We start from the raw sequence: 20,084 nt of genomic DNA, 5'->3' as shown, positions 1-20,084 counted from the left end.
GGCGAGCGCACTACCGCTTGAGCCACAACCCCAGCCCCTATTCATCACTATTATTAAAATATCTGTTTGATAACTGAAAAACTGTACCTCTCATGGAACTATTTCTTATTTTCCCCCTTTGATCTTTCATCATTTCATCTTGTTTTTAATAAGACTAACTTTTGAGTGGATACTGTATATTATAGATAAAATTTGAGGCTCTGGATGATATCTTCCTCCAGACTCTTTCCTGCTGTTTGTTGCAGGTAGTTCAAGGAGGGGCAGATCAGCTTAATCCTGCATGAGGTAGTCTAATGCCAGGTGGGATTCCTTGTTTGTTAAAACTGATCTGTTTTGGGTTAGCCCTTTGAGTGGGGGTAGCCATTTGTTTCCTAAGGGAAAGCCTCCTTACCAGTACACCTTACATGGGATAGGTGCTGAGATGTTATTATTATTTTCCTTCAGCCAGTGATACTACCTAAAATTCCTTGGGTTCTCTGCCTCCTACTTGACCTCTCAACCAGCACTTACAAATCAACAAATGCCTCAAGATAAACATTTTACTATCACTGCTCACTTTCCTGGGCTCTAGACTCTTGATTTCATTAAGTCATTCTTACCTTAGTTGTTCTCTATTTCTTCAGTGTTTTGTTTTTCAATCTGGCTTTTCTAATTGTTCTTGATAAGGCCTGTCTTCCTAGAGCTGGAAATAGAACTAATTTCTCATATTATGTCTAGTTTATTTGTAGATTATTTCGTTTTCTATGTACATAATCATATCATCTTCATATAATTGTTTCTTATCAGTATTCCTATCTGTTATTTTCATGACAGATCTGTCCATAGCGCAAAGTTCAGGTACTTTGGTAGGTGTTGGTTTGTTTTGGTGGTGGAGAGGGGTTGAATGGGCTCCAGTTCTGTAGTTCTTATTTCACTAGGAGGATTCTTTTGTTTCTCTCTTTCATCCCTAAGGGTGTTTTTCTTTGTTCATTTATCACAGTCACTGGAAGCTGTATTCTAAAGATTGCCCCTTTAAACCACACCTACTCCCTTTAAATGACACTCACTTTGAAGAATCTCGCCTGTCCTTTGGGCTCTGACCTGTTTAGACACACATTTTAGACAGTTAGGACCTTGGTGGACTTAGTCTGGCAGAGATTTTAGACGGATGTTAGGACATTATGCGCTTTGGCTGGCATCCATCTTGTCTTCCCTGCAGGCTGTTCCATCTGCCTTCGCCCCCCTTGCGGTGTGGTGGGGTTGTGGGGTGGCATGTGGAAGTATATGCTGAGATTTGGTGATTTCTCTCATTTTATTCAATTTGAAGTTTAAGAATTCTCACTTCAGGTTACACTGAGAGTGTGATTTCTATATTGATTTCTTGTGTTCTGCATTATTTTGTAATGAAATATTGTATTCATTTCTAGAAGTCCTGCTATCTTATTGTTCCCAGTGATATTAAATTTATCATATATTTCTTTGAAAATAATTAGTTTGTTTCATAGCATTTGATAATGTCAAAATCAGGAACCCGAATAGAAATTTTCTGCTCTGTTTTACTGGTGGTGAAAAACTCTGAGGTCTCCTTCAACTGTAAAATAGAGATACCTTCCACTGGAGATCTGAGTTTAACTCAGTCACCTAAGGGTAGTGCCACAGGGCTTCACCCCTGTGTCAATCAAGTTATGCAGAGCTGGCCAGGCTCTAAACATCTCATTTCCTATGCCAAGTCCCTTTTGTTCAGAACAAAAGGGACTTGGCATAGGAAATGGGATGTTCCATTTCAATCTATTCCCACTTTCAATTACCACACCTTCAGTTCCTGTTCAAGTTCTGTTAAATAGAAACTGCATACAATCCTTCCTCATTGCCCTCCCAACACCCACACTCTCCACATAAAAACGCAGCAGCCAACTCTGTATTCTCTTCAACTTTATAAATTTAAAACTATTCTAAAATTATTTTTTAAAAAATTCAGCAGTTCTCCAGTTCAGTAATTGCAACAATCTGCCCACACCCCACCTACTCTCTCTGCTCTGTCTTCAGGTCAATTCTTCAAGGATCCTAACATATTTTCAGACTCAAAAGCTTGTTTGGTCTTGCAAAACTCTTATTATATATCACAAAACCATGTGATATATAATAAGCAACAGTAGTTATTAATATTGGAGTCACTTCAAATATTTGAAATTTGTGATTCAGATCTTGCAATCTAAATCTTCCCCATAACCCCCCCCCTTCACTTTGGCTCAACCTCACTGACAATCATAGAATATAATCCATATTATCCTAACAATTTCTATTTACTCTGCATTCTATTTCTACATGTTTCATCTTCAGTTTCTCCACCTGCTGCTTTTATTTTCCATCACAGCTTTGCCTTTATCATTGCTTCCATTTGAATCAGTGCATTTGCTGAAGCTGAAGCTTCCATCTCAATCTATTCCCACTTTCAATTACCACATCTTCAGACCACTCTCACCCTTTTGTCTTTAGTCTTCTTCCAGGCTGGTTTCTAAACTTGAACACTTTTTTAACTCCATACAGGCCAACCTATCTCATTCTTTTTTTTTTTTTAATTCTAATCAGTTATACATGACAATAGAAAGCTCTTCGATTCGTTGCACACAAATGGAGAATTTTTTTCTTCTCTGGTTGTACATGAAGTAGAGTCACACCATTTGTGCAGTCATACAAGTACCTGGGGTAATGATGTCCATCTCATTCCACCATCTTTCCTACCCCCTTGTCCTTCCCCCCCCCTCCCCTTTGCCCCATCCAAAGTTCCATCACTCATCCTATGCCCCACCCTCCATTATGGATTAGCATCCACTTATTAGAAAACATTTGGCTTTTGGTTTTTTGGGATTGGCTCATTTTACTTAGCATGATGTTCTCCAACTCATCCATTACCTGCAAATGCCATCATTTTATTCTCTTTTATTGCTGAGTAATAGTCCATTGTGTATATATACCACAGTTTATTTATTCATCTATTGAAGGGCATCTAGCCAATGTATCTCATTCTTGTTCACTTTGTCTCCATTTGTTTACACAAAAATAGGAAACAAGGAACAGGATCCCATATGACCTCAGCCAAAAGTGCCAAAAATAGCATGTTTGCTTTAAACATTCTACCAGTTAACATAGGTAGAAACTGTAATTGAAAGTGAAAACTGGGCTGTCTGATTTCACTGCTTTCTAAATTGTGGGTAGTAATTAATGGTGTATTTACCTGAAGTTTGGAATAAATAGTGTAGATTTGGTTGGTATTCAAACTGCAAGTAAGAATGAGAGATGGAGGCCTATACATTGTCACTTATTTATAATTGAGTAGTATATTAGCATTTAATTCATTTAATCCCCACTATAATCCTATCAAGGATTATTCCTTTACCAGTAGAGAAATTGAGATACAGAATGTTACAAAATTGTGCAACACAAGGTCACATTTGAGGCAAATGGCAGAGCCCAAAATCAGTCATAGGTTGGTCCAAGCTTAAACCTCTCTGCTTTACTTCCTTACAGATTTTCTTGTTAGAGGAACGAAACACAATTGAAGTAAGCTTTTCTCCACTTTTATTTCTCTAGCCTGGACTATTAGTTCCTTTTTCAGCAGAACCTATGTTTCTTATATAACTTTATTTCCCAATCTCTATTATAGTAGCACTATCAACAAATTGTTAAATAACAAGGGAATACTGAATTCATCATCACTCCTAAAAGTGCCAGGACACATTATTCTAACTAGGTTTCACCTAGAAATGTATCAAAACTTTTGTTTTTGTTTTGTGATACAAGGTAAAACCTAGAACTAGGCAACTGCTCAACCACTCAGCTACATAGATCCCCAGCTCTGGACTAAAATTTTAACAAGTTTAAACTAGGTAAACCTTTCAACTTTTTTTTTTTTTTGTACTGGGGACTAAATACAGGGTCTTGTGAATACTAGGCAAACACTACCACAGAGCTACATTCTCAAGCCCTTTTGGAATTAAAAAATTTTTTTTTCAAGAAAGATCTCCCTAAGTTACCCAGGCAAGCCTTCAACTTATTATCTTCCTGCCTCAGCCTCCCAAATAGCTGGGATTACAGGTGTGTACCCATCTTTCCCAACTACGTTTTGATCCTTCTTTATGTCCTAAAGATAGGGCATGGAATAAAAGGGAGTGTTAAAGCATACTGTTAAAATGCTGGATTGCTACTATTTGTTGTGACATTGTAGAATAATTGAACATATCTAGTGAATTACAAAACAGAAGTGAACTGTGGCGACTATATGCCATGAATACTTCAGAACAAAGTTTTCAAGTCAATTCATAAAGACAGAAACATTATATAGGTGACACTCTGAATTCCCATCCTGGTACTATTTTTCCCCTAGGATAGGCAGAAAAATTAGATATATATAAATTTCAAATTGGAACTATAACTCTGTCTGACCTATTCCTTTTGATAAAAGATTATGAGACAAAACACAAAGACAAACATCATAAAATAACTTTTATACAGGATTAGTAATCTGTTTACATATAAAAAACAGAAAGGACCTCATTACAGTTAAGATTTCACATAAATTACACAGATTGACTTTTTAAAACTACTATTCAACTTCATTTAAAGTCCCTTTTAAAAATTTCATTTTGAAGGCACAGTGCATGAAATCAACCAGACTGTAGCACTTGAGATGAATGGGTATTGGGCATGTCATATAAACAGCTATATATATATAGTTCTAGAGCTGGGGAGCATCATTCTAAAAAAAGAGAGAGGTGAAAAGAGCATTAAAAAAATACCATTATGTTATACCTCCAGAAAATCTGCATCATGGCCAGCATAGAATGTAGCTAGTACACTCATGTTATGCCATTTATAAAAATCATAATCGTACATATTTACATAATTTGTATCCAATTGCCTCAAAATGGTAACTGACTTTCAAATTTTATAATGTAATCTATCAAATTGAAATCAACCAGGACAATATTCTGAAAGTCAAGTGGAAGCTAATGGAATTATTACCCAAAATAGGAGAATTGAGTGTTGGGAGAGATTTAGATTTCTTCATGAACTAGAAATCCAAGTTCGGTTGATATTAATCAAGGATCCTAATCATCCCCCAATCTGCTTTAATTAAAACAAATCCAAAACCCAAAGAGTTATCAGAAAGTTGATAGAAAGCTGCTGAACATTAACCATACTGGGATTTTTAGTAATAACAATAAAGACTTAGGGGAAATGCTGGGTTGCTAGTGTTAAAACAGTTCCACCAGAGAACCATAATATAGGGCACTATCATAGCATTCACAGCCAAGAAGCTTTTAATACAGCAAGGGACAAAACTTGGCACAAGTGTCTTCTGGCATCAAGAAGATAAAACTATTTAATGCTGAGAATAAATGGAAATGGAGGAGCAGGTCATGGTTACTGAGTAACCTTGTGTGAGCTCAGAAACACAATAAGCTCAGACATAAGCACTACCTTTTATTTATTTGTCAACTCATAATTAGTTTTAAGTTCAATATTCACTAATTTAGCAAATCCCATTCAATGAAAGTTACCAAAGATTGACCAATCACACTGGGTCAAAAATACAATGTTTCCTTTCTGGAAGATGACAAAGTCCCAAAGCAAATTCCCTTCAATGAGAATTGCAAGCATTTCTCAACTGGATGGGATCTCACTAGTACCCAAGTGTTTCAACAAATTTACATCAAAACCAGAGTCTGGCTCTCTGGAATTGCTTGGGCTCATCTTTTTGAACCACATAATTAGTACATTTATACAGGCAGACACTTCGAATATTACCTACTCAATCACTTTGCTTTTATTAAGGAGCTGGGAAGGAAGAAGGCTTACAGACTGATCGTCAGGACAAAACCATGCCTTGTGAGTAAAGAAAGGCACAACTCAGATTTGGGCACATTTCTTAATACTGTGATACTTACTTGCCTACATGACTCCAAGGAAATGGAAAGTTTCTAGGAAAAACACTGAAAAAATGCATTCCCCGTCCCATATGGCTTCAATGTCTTCAGTTGTTAATGTGGTCTAATATTAGATTAGATCCACAAATAAAAGACAGAGCAGGGCTGAAAATACAGTCTTAGTAGTCATGGATCCTGTACATTCATGTTCATAGGTAACAGGCTGAGAAGGCCTTGTTTTCCAGCTAAATGCATTATTTAGCAAGTAATTAAAGACTGAAAACTTATGGCAGAATTTGGTTTTCCTTTCAGGAAAAAACTACTTCAAGAACTATTTGTGTGTTCATTAAAAAAAAATTATACATAGTTAAAAGGCATGGCCTTTAGTCACTGAGATATATGTTAAAGACATGTTTAATCAAGAAAGAAGTAAATGTCAAGGTGTCCTCTAGTGAAGAACACTGCTTTTAAAGCAAAGGCTGTTGTATCAACTTGGTTTAATTTCTAGTTGCAATGTCCCAAGCAGGGCCAGCCACTAGTAGGCCCTGTGTTGGTTCTCTGACTTTGCACTCTTGAAAATAAAGCTTTAAGGAAATATAAAGTGTTATTAGAAGAAATTAAGTCATGTATATTTAATATTAGCATCCCACAAACTATTGTGAATGTGGTGATATGAGAATGAGGTGGCAGAACGTAGATTTGTAATACCAGGATTAATACCAAAATGGTTTAACCTTAAGTCATTCAAACTTACCACCAACATTTATTAACAAATATTATGACCTCATTATTCATGCTAAGCAAAATCTCTGTTATAAAGCCACTTTGGATGTATTTCTCACAAAACCTGGTTGAATGACCTAGGTGAATGGAGTAAACAACTCCACATAAAAGCTTTGGAATAACTGATACATTAATGGATATGAAACACAATTTGAAAAGATGAGAGCTAGTTTTTTGATCCCCTGATTTAGTACAAGTTCAGCAGCAACTTGGCCATTAAAACATTCAAAGGTATTAAACCATTAAATCATTGGTAAGACTCATACTTACAAAAAGCATCATTTCCACTGTATAAGACAGACACAATAAAATGCAAAACTTACAGTTCTTTGCCTGACTGGCAGTGAAGATGACACTTTCACACCACAGTGTTAAACCACACGGCAGTCCATAGTTTACACTTTTTTTTTTCTTTTTTTTTTAAATGGAGGGAGCCATCACTAAAAGCTTTCAAATGAACTTTTAACAAAATTGGATGGTCAGGAAAAAAAAAAAGAGAGAGAGAGACCATCAAATGAAACATTAGGACAAAGAACCCCATCACTTGCAGAGGACTATGTGAACAAGACTGGCCGAGCTATTTTAATGATAGTATGCTATTACTGAGTGAAGGCTCAGGCTGGAGCACGAAGTGTAGATGTTTTGTGTTCAAAGATAGGTTAAGAATGTGCAAGTAGGTCTCTTCCACACTTCCAGATATTTTCAGTAGAATTCAGATCTTGTAGATGGCCGGGTCATCTGAAAACCATAGGTGTCCAACATAGAAAAAGGTTCAAATTTAGGAAATATTAAAGAATTAGGCATTCCTAGATTAAACTAGTGCTTCACAGATAAAAGCAGCAGCACCTGTGGATTTTTAGCAAGTTAAAAGACAGGCAACATGAGTTTCACCTTTTGCTGGATCTCCCTCTCAGCTCCATTCAAGTGGACATTCAGACCTTGCACAATAAAGTCAATGAGTTCTCCCTTAAAATGGGTATATTTAGAACTTTGCTAAACCTTACAAGAGAGGTAGGTAGTAAAATCTTGCTTACTGCACAGCCCACCAGTTCTGATCTAGCCTGGAAACAGGTAGAAAGACAAATGCGGAAGCCCATTTATTCATTTCCTAATGTTACATATGTTTAAAAATCATTCAATCCATTAAACCTGAATAAGAGAAACTCCAGCTATCTAATAACTAGAGAAGAGTACTCCTCAGTAGGTTGAGAAAAACCTTGAGTTTTTAAAGCTTTATGTCAGAATCTGACTGCTGTCCCTGCTTTAATGTGTCTGGATTCTTTTGGCCTTTAAAAGAAAGAAAGAAAGAAAAAAAAAAAAAAAAAAAAAGCTAAAGCCACTAGTAAACACCTGGTGTGCAAATACAACATCCACTAGTTGGCTTTATGCTGTTATTACATAAGCTCCAAATAGCTTGTCTTAAATTAAGAAGAAAAACAAAGTGGCTGTCCCATCTCTGCTGCATAAATAGAAATCAGATTTTTTAAAAAGGTTAAGAGTACTTTAATGAAGGGAAGTTCAACACTGCCAGAGAAATTCACAGAGAATACAGATTTAGCAGGTTAACTTCCCAAAGCTCTTTGAAGAAGCAAGACAGTCTCTCCTCTTAATGCAGTGTCTCCCAAGAGGAACTGTAATTTTGCTTGGTACTTATGCTGGGAGATATGCAAAGTGTATTTTTCAATGTTTGCTAGAATATAATGTTTCCTCTTCAGTGTCCGTTTCATCCTGGAACTCATGGCTTAGGAGCGACTTCTTGGAGCCAGTGGACATCATGCGAATCTCATCTTCATACTCGTCATGATGCTGCCTGAGCCGATGAAAGCCATCCTTGTGTCTGTTGGACTTGATTGAGCAGATGCACCAAATAATGCAGGCTGTTAGGATCAATGCTGACATGGTGGCTCCTGCCAAACAAAAACCATTATGTGGGGACGTACACATGAATAAACAGCTACTTACTATGGCACTTTAAAATATGTTCCTTGTTTATTTTTATTTCATGTATGTAAGAACCACCTTTTATTATGGTAGAAGCAGTACATGTACAGTATGCAAAATTAGAAAATACAGATGAGTGAAAATAATAAAAACCAGTATGAAAAACATCCACATCTTTACGTTTCTTACCCAGAGGTCATCTTCAATTACCTTAGTGCATATTTTTCCTGATCTTCATTTATGCATGTGTATGTACACACATTATTTTTATGACAATGAACTTATACTGTTGTTAAGCAACCTGCTTTTTTTAAAAAAAAAAAAAAATATATATATATATATATATATATAAAACTTGTAGATGGACACAATATCTTTATTTTTATTTATTTATTTTTATGTAGTGCTGAGGATCGAACCCAGGGCCTCACACGTGCAAGGCAAGTGCTTTACCACTGAGCTACACCCTTAGACCAGCAACCTGCTTGTTATCAATCATTGACTTCCACTTTTCCTTTCTAGTGAATTTTCATTTCATCCCAAACCTCTTCTTTATTTAAAATCAAAATAAGAGTTTTAGTTACAATAGTAATAGAATAATAGCTAATGGGTGGCAGAGCCAGACTAAAAGCATGGATGAATCCTAGCTACTATGTCTTTAACCACTAAGTTTTTCACATTTTTATCTGGTTCAAGCTAAGAACTCTTTCAGTGCTCCATTATAGGATCTATGATTGTACCACATTCCTAATATACCACTTTCTTTCCTCCAAGGTTCTCTTCCATATACATATTATAATAAAACTTAGTAATTCTGCTTCAAGTCCAAGTTGTGTTTAAAAATGAACCAAGGTCCTTTGTGTTATATAGAGAAAAAACAGCTAAGTGTTATTTTATCACATTTTTTTTTTCTTCCTTACCTTTCAGTAATTCAAACAATGTGCAAATTAAACCTAGAAAAAACCCAAACATTTCCTCTTTCCTGGATCTTGGAAAACCAGAACTAATGTAAGTCAAAGGCAAATATAGGGCAAATCATTCATTCAACAACTTTTCATTAAAACCCACTACCTGTTCTAAGGATACAGATGAACTCCACGCTACCCACAGCTTATGTTTTAGTGGGAGAGATGGAATATAGACAAATGAGTATAAATATATATGTGTAAATATATGTATACATATGTATACACACATATGTATACACAGATATGTATACACCACACACACACATAAAAAATATGATGGCAAGTAGTTCTAAGTGCTATGATGGAAAAAACATAGGGAAGAGATAGTGACATGGATACTATGTGACATAGGGTAATCAAAAGGACCTCTCTGTGGAGGTGACACCTGAGGGGGCAAGCCAGGAGAACATGGGAAAACAGTGATTTAGGAAAGTCATGATTAGATAAAGAGACACTAGAAAAAAAATGATAAGCTGCAAGTGATTTTGGAGGTGATCCACTCTCAAATTGAAATAGCAAGACTGGTTCTAACTTCAAATACTAAAAGTCAAAATTTCTTTACCTGATACAGTTACCACAAGCTCCCTTGGCAAACCAAATATCCGGTTATCTGTGTCAAAGACTATTACCACAGAACTAGCTGCATCATGATGTACAAAGACCTGGAAAGAGAAAATGCAACATTATGAAAAAGTTTACTTAAGGCATATTATATCCCTGCCACATTTTCAAGGGCCTTTAAAGCAAACCACAGAAATGATTCATTGTCATCTGAAGTATACAAAATGCTATAAAAATTTCCCTTTTGTTGCCAAAGGGACTACCAAAAGATAACAAGTTACCGTAATCAAGAAGTGGTCACACTTTTTATTTATTTATTCCTTTCATGTGTCAATAAATAGAAGTATTATTAAGAAGAAGAATTTACATAATACTATTCAATTTGAGTTTCTTACCTGTGAATGTTGCTGCTGGTACCCATCAGCAATGGCATTGATGTTATGGACACCTGGGGCTAATAGTACATGGAAATAACCTCCCTCTTTTGTGTGTACTTTTATTCCTTCATTGAGTACAATGACTGCTTTAGAAATTGGTTTTCCAGTCTTATCTTTAACAAATCCATGTACTCCCTTGTGAACCTAAAAAAAATGATTAAAATATAATTATGTGGGGCTGGGGCTGGGGCTCAGTGGCAGGGCGCTCGCCTAGCATGCACGAGGCACTGGGTTCTATCCTCAGCACCACATAAAACAAACAAACAAATAAAATAAAGGCATTCTGTCCATCTACAACTACAAATTTTTTTTTAAATTATGTTTTCATGCCAGATATTCTGAGGCAAAAGATGAGACATGACTAAAGACAAACAAATGAATATATTCCTTCTTCCCCACTTGACCCTGATCACATTTGTTACTCATTTAATGCTCAGAGTCATAGGGATAGAGATAAAATAAAAGACAACTCTGGTATAATAGTCAAAGCCTAAAGCATTAGGACCCAATCTTCCAATGCCTTCCCACCATAGTACCCTGACTCCAGGAACTGTGTGACAGCCAGATTGAAGAACATGCAACATCTCACAAGGTCAAATTATAGCAGATTTCAGATATATGGATGCATGACATCTATTTAGACAATATAACATGAACAAATCTCTTTACGAACTGTGGTATTTAAAATAAAAAATATAATTTTTTTATAAAAGACAAAAACAATATTTTGATAAAGGTTGAACATACTCTTGGGAGTATGCTTCTTAGTTGAAAAAGAAAGACTCACCTCTACTAACATGCTAAGAAGAGATCTTTTATTTTCTACCCACAGGGAAGGGAGTTGTGCTGCACTAGGAAAGTAGCAGCAGCTTATGTATACGGTGATTTCTGGGCAATGGCCATAGGTGACACTATAATCCTGGAATATAAAGTAAAAATTAAATACAGGCAAATTGATAAGAAAGATAATAAATGGAATAAAAAGGAAACCTGGGTGTTGTAAACAGAGAATCTGTAATGCATTTTACAGCAAATATAAATAAATAAACCACTCTGTATAATAATGAGTTGAAGACATGTCAGCTCCTAATAGCCAGACTATGAAACCAGTCTAGGTATTCATCAACAGATAAATAAAGAAAGAAAATGTGGTATACATACACAATGGAGTTTTATTCAGCCATAAAAACATAAATTATGTCATTTGTAGGAAAATGGATGGAACCTGTTAATTGAAATAAGCCAAACTCAAGAGATCAAGGATCATATGTTTTCCTCTCATATGTGGAAGCCAGAGAGGAAAAAGGAAAAGAAAGAGGGGAGGTGATCACATGAAAAGCAAAAGAAGATCAGAGAATAGAGGAAAGGGTCACAGGGGTGGGAGAAGTGTGTATGTCAGGGGGGTGCTGGGGAGGATATTGGCCAAATTATATGGTTATATTGTGTGCATGTACTACTATGTAACAACAAATCTCATTATTATGTACAACTATAATGCACCAGTGAAAAAAATGTGAAGGGAAAAATATGGGGAAAAAAAAACCTCTCTGTCATCCAAGGACATGATCAAGAAATTTAAAAACACAACATACAACATGGGAGAAAATATTTGCAAGTCATATATCTGGTCAGGATTTAATATGCAAATATATAAAGAATCCTCATAGGTCAACAACAAAAAGATAAACAATACAGTTTTAAAATGAGTCAAAGAGCTGGGTACAGTGGCACATGTCTGCAATCCCAGAGGCTCAGGAGGCTGAGGCAGGAGAACTACAAGCTCAAGGTCAGCCTTGGCAACTCAGCAAAGCCCTAAGCAACTTAGAGAGGCCCTGTATCAAAATAAAATATAAAAAATGGGCTGGGGATGTTGCTCAGTGGTAAAGCACCCCTGGGTTCAATCCCCAGTATCAAAATAAAATAAATAAATAAGCAAATAAACTATAAAATGGGTCAAAGATCTGAATAGATATTTTCCCCCAAAAGATATACAAATGGCCATCAAGCATGTGAACAGATGCTCCAATATTATTAGTCATCAGGGAATGCAAATCAAAACAACAAGATACCACTTCACACCAGTTAGGACAGTTATAATTAAAGTAACAAGTGTTGGGGAGGATATAAAAAAATTGGAATCATTGAATATTGCTGGTGGGAATGTAAAATGGTTCAGTGGCTGTGGAAAAGTTTGGTGGTTCCTCAGAAAGTTAAATATAGATTTATTGTAAGACTCAACTTCCATTCTGGTATAAAACAAGGGATCAAACAGACACTTGCATGTTCACTGTAGCATTATTTGCAACAGTCAAAAGATAGAAACAACCCAAATGTCCATCAACTCATGAATCAATAAATTAATGCAGTATATACATAGATTAGAACATTATTTGGCCATAAAAAGGAATAAAGTATTGACACATGATTCAAAATGGATGAACTCTAAAAACATCATGCTAAGTGAAAGAAGTCAGACACAAAAGGTTAAATATTGTATGAGTTCACTTATATGACATACTTAGAATAGTAAAATTCATAGAGACATAAAGTATATTAGTATTACCAGGGCTGTGGGGAGAGGGGAATAGGAAGTTATTGCTACAGATACAAAATTTCTGTTTGTGACAATGAAAAAGTTTTGGAAATAGATACAGTGATGGTTGGACAATGTAAGTATAATGAATGTCATTAAATCATACAGTTAAAAATTGTTACAATGGCCAGAGGGGAAAAAAGATTACTGTCAGGTTAATTTAAGCCTAAGCATGTCAAGAAAGCCATGAGACAGATGCCATTCACTTTGCTATATCAGAAAAGTTGCCTATTCTTTCATTCAGTGGCCAATATTCATAATTCTATTCTAACTACGTTCTATAAAGCATACCTTCATGCTGCCCAGGTGACTGTACCATTCTGCTCCACGCATTACTCCTCCTGGAATATTTTCATCTATAAAAGCATTGAGAGATGTAGGGCCAATAAGATCATAAGGCAAGACCCTCCCCAAAGCAACCATAACAACAATTAGTAACAAAGGGTATGGAAAATATCTACCTGACTTATTTGGGCAACTGGGCTGACCCATATGCATTGATGGATGATTATTTGCATAAAGAGATGCTAAATGTTTCAGAGTCTCTTTGTTCTCCACTATAAAAAGAAAAAAATCATAAGAAATCTAAAAGAGTTTTGTCCAAATCCAATATCATAAATATAACTCATTTTCTTTTAATAAATCTTGCAACATGCTGAAGCTTACTAAGGAGTTACAATTAGTTACATGGTTTTGTTTAGCCCAAGATAATCAGGCACAGAAGATAATCATCATCCTTACATTCAAAGGTACTAATGGTGAAGTTATGTTACAGGCTAAAATACAAATTTGTTTTGGTATGGCAAACTGCAGCCCAATAACGATGTCCCTTATAAGTTGTACTAAAAACAGCACAAACTGCCTCCAATAACAATGTCCCTTATAAGATGTACTAAAAACAGCACAAACAAGCAACTGTTCAACTCACCACAAAATTGCAACCTGTCAGTCAAGGTTGAAAGCAAGGGAGGGCAATTCTATACTGTTAATATTTGATTTGTATACAAGAGTTTCTTATGGCAGGTATTGTGTTGTTTTCGAATTTTTATTCTGAATATCTACACATATAATTGCCTAATAAATGATCATATACTGAACTGAACAGATGTTTGAACAAGATGGCTAGACTCTAAGCTATATCTTCATAAATCTGAACTATCATCTTCAAGTAACTGTTTGAACTGTTGATATATATATATATATTATATATAACATAGACAATCTTTTTGGGTTAGCTATTTCATCATAGAATATGGTCAAATACTCATCATTTAAAAAAATTTAGAAGGAATATTATTTTACTTGGAATTTCCACCTATGCTTAAAAAGTATATATGTGAAATAACATTGAACATACCTGTCTGTACTGGCTTGTCATATGGGTATGTGACTAGCACAGAACCACCATCTAAAGCAACAGAAAGACTGAAGTCTTGTTTTTGAATTAAATTTTCAATAATGGCTTTAGTCTCAGGCTGGGAGGCATTATCTGAAAAAAAAGAAAGATCAAATATGAAATACCAAGTTCTAAATTTTAGTGTATCTCAGAAAATTATTCTCTACTTGAACACAATCAAAATGCTGACTTACGAAGTTTGTAAATACTTATTTCTCCATAAACTACTATCTCAAATAAGAAATACACATTCTAGAAGGTAGGTTACTTTGAGTTTTACATACTTCAGGATAACGTGTATAATTAATTATGTTAAACAAGCTTAAGAAAATTCTTACTGAAAAAAGATGTGCATATCCTGCTTTTAAAAGTAACTTAGGGAAGCCAGGCACAGTGGCGCACTCCTGTAATCCCAGTGGCTAGGGAGACTGATGCAGGAGGAGTTCAAAGCCAGCCTCAGAACAGTGAGGCACTAAGCAACTCAATGAGACCCTTTCTCTAAATAAAATTCAAAAAAGGGCTGGGGATGTGGCTCAATGGTTGAGTGCCCCTGAGTTCAATCCCTAGTACCAAAATAAATTAAATAAATAAATAATTTAGGGACAGGCATGGTGGTGGGTGCCTATAATCCCAGATACTGGGGAGGCTAAGGCAGGAGGATTGCAAGTTTGAGGCCAGTCTCTGCAAGTAAGTGAGGGGCTCAGCAACTTAGAGAGACCCTGCCTCAAAATTAAAAATAAGAAGGGCTAAGGATGTAGTTCAGTGGTAAAGTTCCCCTGTCCAATCCCCAGTACCAAACAACAACAATAAAAACAATACCAACTTAGAAAATACACCACCTACCTTTGAAATAAAATAAAATTTTTAAAAAATAGGTGTTTTTTGTTTGTAAAAGCAAAAAATAGAAACATATTAAATATCCACCAATAGAAAATGGCTGAATAAACTAAAGAACTGCCATATATTAATGGCATACAATGCCATAAATTAAATGTCATATTGGCCAAATTATATTGTAATATTGTGTGCATGTAGGAATATGTAACAATAAATCCTAACAATATGTACAACTATAATTCACCAATAAAAAATGTGGAAAAAATGGTGAAAATGGTCTATAAGTACTTAAATAGAAAGATGTTAATCATATATTTAATGAAAAAGGTTACAATCCTATCAACTTGGAAGCTGAGGTAGGAGGATCACAAAAAAAAAAATTAAAAAAGCTGGGGATGCAGCTCAGCAGTAGAGCGTTCCTGGGTTCAATCACCAGTTACAGAGTAAAAATACATAGAGCTGACAATCCCATTCAAGCAAATAAAAAACAGGTTCCTCAAAATCCACATATGACAATGTGTGTGTAAGTCACATATAGGGAAGGGAAGAGGGACAGAATACACATCCAACACAGCCAGTGATGAAATACCCCAATGATATTGATTGAATTTCTATTTTAAAAAACTTGAATTACTTTTGCATATGAAAAAGGAGAAAAGTTCAAAATGTTTTTTGGGTGTCTATATTTATTTATACCTTGCAATCATAACTTAGATATGAAAGTACTCCATTACCAACCAACAAAATGGCATCAACCAATCTCCTAGCAAAGAGAAAGAGAATTATCTCCAAAGCACTTTATTTATTTATTTATTTTTTTTTATATTTATTGTTTAGTTTTCGGCAGACACAACATCTTTGTTTGTATGTGGTGCTGAGGATCGAACCCAGGCCACACGCATGCTAGGCGAGCGCGCTACCCCTTGAGCCACATCCCCAGCCCTCCAAAGCACTTTAATGGTGTAAAAAGTAGTCTTACTTGTGAAATCTGTATCCAAGTCTTTTCCACGGGCATTTGTTTGTCCTGTCTTTGAAGTACATTCTTTTTCTTGCGCTCGCTCTCGCCCATCTGGATTTAGAGAAGGAACAATCACAATCCTGGTCCTGTCAACCAGCTAAAACAGAAATCAATAAGTTTATTAGCTTCATGTATAATCAATAGATACTTTCCTGTGCCTCAAATAGAGAGTCTCACTGTTCATTTTAAATACAGTTAATTTAAAAGGAATTTAAATTGAAAAAAATTTAAAGTAAAATAAAATTCCGTTTGCTCCAAATAAATTTTAAAAGAAGCAAAAAACCACTATGTAAAATGTTCCCAGGGATCTCCTGATGACATATAACAGGGGTCAGAAAACAATACTTGCACCCCAAATCTAGTCTGTTGCCTTCTATCCTTTGTAAAGTTTTATTGGTATACAATCATGTCCATTTGTTTACATGTGACTATTTTTGTGCTACGATTGCAGAGTTATTAGAACACAGAATGTTTGTTTTACAACCCAAAACCTAAAATTTCTAACAATAAATCAGAATACGTGATCTTTGACTTATTTACTCTGGTAATAATTATACGTTAAAAATATTTGAGACTCTAATTCATTCGTTCATAAATCTCTTCCCTGGGGAAGATCGTTTTTTTAAAGTATAACCTGTGTTTTACCACTGGCAGATTACCAGGTATGTATATATTTTCTTTTCTTTTCTTCTTCTTTTTTTTTTGGGGGGGGGGTACTGTGGATTAAACCCAGGGATACTTTTGTTTTTCTTTAAATATTTTTTAGTTCCCAGTGGATGTTTTACTTTATTTCTTTATTTATATGTGATGCTAAGGATCGAACCCAGGGCTTCACACATGCCAGGCAAGCGCTCTACAACTGAGCCACAACCCCAGTCCCTAAACCCAGAAATACCCTGACACTGAGCTACATCCCCAGTTCTTTCAGCTCTTTTTATTTTATTTTTTATTTTGATACAGGGTCGTTAAGTTGCTGAGGCTGGCCCCGAACTTGTGATCTTTCTGCTTCAGCCTCCTGAGCCACTGGGACTCTCTGGGTACTTTGAGCCTTAACTCAAGACAAAAGCATTCTAAAGTGATGTCAACTTATGAGTGCAATTCAAGTCCAATTAAATCAGTAAGGCAAGTTCTCATAAACTAGGAGTTTTGAAATTTCAGTTAGGTGGTTCACCTAAGATATATCATCTCTTATAACCATAAGACCAGTAGGTCACAGATATGGTTAAATATATGAATAACATGGGCTGGAGGTGTTGCTTAGTGGTAGAGAGCTTGCCTAGCGTGCAAAAGGCTCAGAATTCAATCCCTAGTACCACAAACAGAACAATACAACATAAATCTAAGTAGATTTTTTTTGAGGGGGCGGGGTTGAAGGTTCTGGGAATGTGAGGAGTTTTTAAAGAAATACTGACACCTCTGGGGACAGAGTCCAAACATTGATATTTTTTAAAACCTCCCCAGGTGTTCCTATCACATAGCAGGGTTGAAAACCACTGTCTTAGATATGCTCTCATTAAAAAAAAGAAAGAAAGAAAGAAAAAGAAAAAATATCTTTGAGATACTATCTGCAACTCATCAATGGACTTTTTGGTAAAATAATTTTTGCAAGGCTGATTTAAGTTCAGCTTACCTGGTTATACAGGTCGCTTCTGATCCTGATCATGACATTGATTCTTTCCAAAATTTCTTTTTAGGGAAGGCAGTATGTTACAAGAAAACCATGGGGCTTTAGAGTGAGACACTCTTGTATGTATGTATGTATGTATGTATGCATGTATGTATTTATTTATTTATTGACTTACAGGACAAAGAAAGGACACCAAAATAGACTCTATGCTTGGGTTTAAATCCAATTCTACCAACAACTAACTGTAACATATACTATAAGTTAACAAATACCCTAAATCAGTTTCCATTTGTAATTGGAGATAATCATTGTCACAGAGTTAAGAATTAAATTAATGATATATGTAAAGTATCTAATATATAGTACCTTGAACACAGTATATATTCAACAAATACTACTTCTTTTTCCCTTTCCTAAATTCATTAAAGTCAATGACAATTAATGAGTCTTCTAGAATAATGCACTCTTTCCTTCTTTTCCCTGAGACAATACCAAACTAGGCTCCTTATACTTATATGACTAAGCACCTGAATCAAAATTCTTTTCTGTAGTCCTTAATGGCTAAAGCAGACAACGCCAAACCACCTTTTGTAAAGTCTTTTAGCAGCCAGTATGTCCAACAATTTTTATGTATTACATCAAAAGAAAAATTATGACTTTTACTACATTTTCCAATATAATGTTCTAGTTACAAGCAACTAAAAGTGGAAGTTCCTCTAGTTAGAACATATAAAACGGTAAGTAAAAATTAGAAGGGTACCTTGGCTTAAACAAAGGAGTAAAGAACTGAATGCCAACATTTAGAATTTTTTCCTCTCTGCCTCTTAATATATACAAAGATATATAATAGAGGGTTAGGGATGTAGCTAGAGTGCTTGCCCAGCACGTGTGAGGCCTCAAGTTCAATCCCCAGCACCACAAAAAGAAAAGAATGGAAAGATACTATTAACAATGAGCATATACAAAGATCATTCATTTTTAAAAGAGTAACACAATGTACTCAGTGTAAAATCTAATTTAAGAAACATAAAAATTTTAAATGACATCCTGACATCCATGTCACTGAACTCTTCCCCCCACCCCTCCCCCGCACTGGGATTAGGAATTGTTCAACTGAGCTACATCATCAGACTTTTATATTCTTTATTTTTTTTTTAATATGAGACAGGGTCTTACTAAATTGCTGAGGCTGGTCTCAAACTTACAATCCTCCTGCTTCAGTCTCCCAAATTGCTAGGATTACAGGCAGGCACCACTGCACCCAGGTAGTTTTTTCCTTTGAAAGCATGTCAAAACAGACTATCTCTTACTTGAGTAACAGCTGGGTTCTTTTTGTAGTTCAGACAGAGAAATTCTGCCAGAGCCAAAAGCAGTTCAGTTCCAACTGGAGCATTTCCATGAATACCAGCAACAAAACGAATCTTTGGTTCTTCAGGTTCAGAAACATTGGGTTTATTGGAGATTTCAAGAGACCAGATGTGACGATATTCAGCACTCTGTCCCAAACTTTCAAAGGCCAGAAACAAAAAGCAAGTTAGCAAGCATTATAATATTAATACTGATTTATGTATTTTTAAAATAAAAATGAAAATAAAACATAAAAATGCTTTAAAAAAGTCTTTACAGCAAAAGTCATTATGTCAGAAAACCTTAGGAAAATTGGTTTCCTTGACCAAAGAAAGTCAAATACAAGCAAAACAGTATCAGATTTAAGAAGGAATTTGATTTCACTCAGCATTCCTCCAAATTTGGTCCTTTTTCTACCATCTTCACAACATTTGTCCCATCTTCTATGATCTATGTCTTTTAAGTTAACTCACTGAAATTTTCATTATGGAAATATTGAAATATATGTAGAGAACCTCCCTTTTAAATTCATATATATGTAAATAAGACAATTTATACTCTACTGTAAATACAACATCAGTTTTGAAATAAAAATAATTCAATAAAAACAAAACAATGAAATGTTCTGCTTGCTCAAGAGCTGTGAGCTTAAGGCCTTCTTTCTTTTATA

At 35.3% G+C, this 20,084-nt stretch overlaps 1 protein-coding gene across 1 annotated transcript in view; it reads right to left on the bottom strand.

The window, feature by feature from the left end:
• Positions 1-4,465: 4,465 nt before the first annotated feature.
• Positions 4,466-20,084, bottom strand: part of Cpd (carboxypeptidase D) — a 69,359-nt gene continuing 53,740 nt past the window's right edge. Inside the window, exons 13-21 of the mRNA XM_046446890.2 lie at positions 19,378-19,573; positions 16,402-16,537; positions 14,547-14,678; positions 13,651-13,746; positions 13,481-13,545; positions 11,384-11,515; positions 10,555-10,740; positions 10,161-10,260; positions 4,466-8,596 (exon numbers count right to left, since the gene is read on the bottom strand). Coding sequence (XP_046302846.1) covers positions 8,370-8,596; positions 10,161-10,260; positions 10,555-10,740; positions 11,384-11,515; positions 13,481-13,545; positions 13,651-13,746; positions 14,547-14,678; positions 16,402-16,537; positions 19,378-19,573 — 1,270 coding nt within the window. The 3' untranslated portion in view covers positions 4,466-8,369. The remainder of the gene's footprint in view (positions 8,597-10,160; positions 10,261-10,554; positions 10,741-11,383; positions 11,516-13,480; positions 13,546-13,650; positions 13,747-14,546; positions 14,679-16,401; positions 16,538-19,377; positions 19,574-20,084) is intronic.

Source organism: Marmota monax, unplaced genomic scaffold (genome assembly GCF_021218885.2).
Source record: "Marmota monax isolate L192 unplaced genomic scaffold, Marmota_monax_Labrador192_F-V1.1 WCK01_AAM20220418_F8-fsc00138, whole genome shotgun sequence".
NCBI classification, from domain to species: domain Eukaryota; kingdom Metazoa; phylum Chordata; class Mammalia; order Rodentia; family Sciuridae; genus Marmota; species Marmota monax.
Note: the sequence above shows the minus strand (reverse complement) of the source record. Positions and strands in the feature narration are given on the sequence as shown.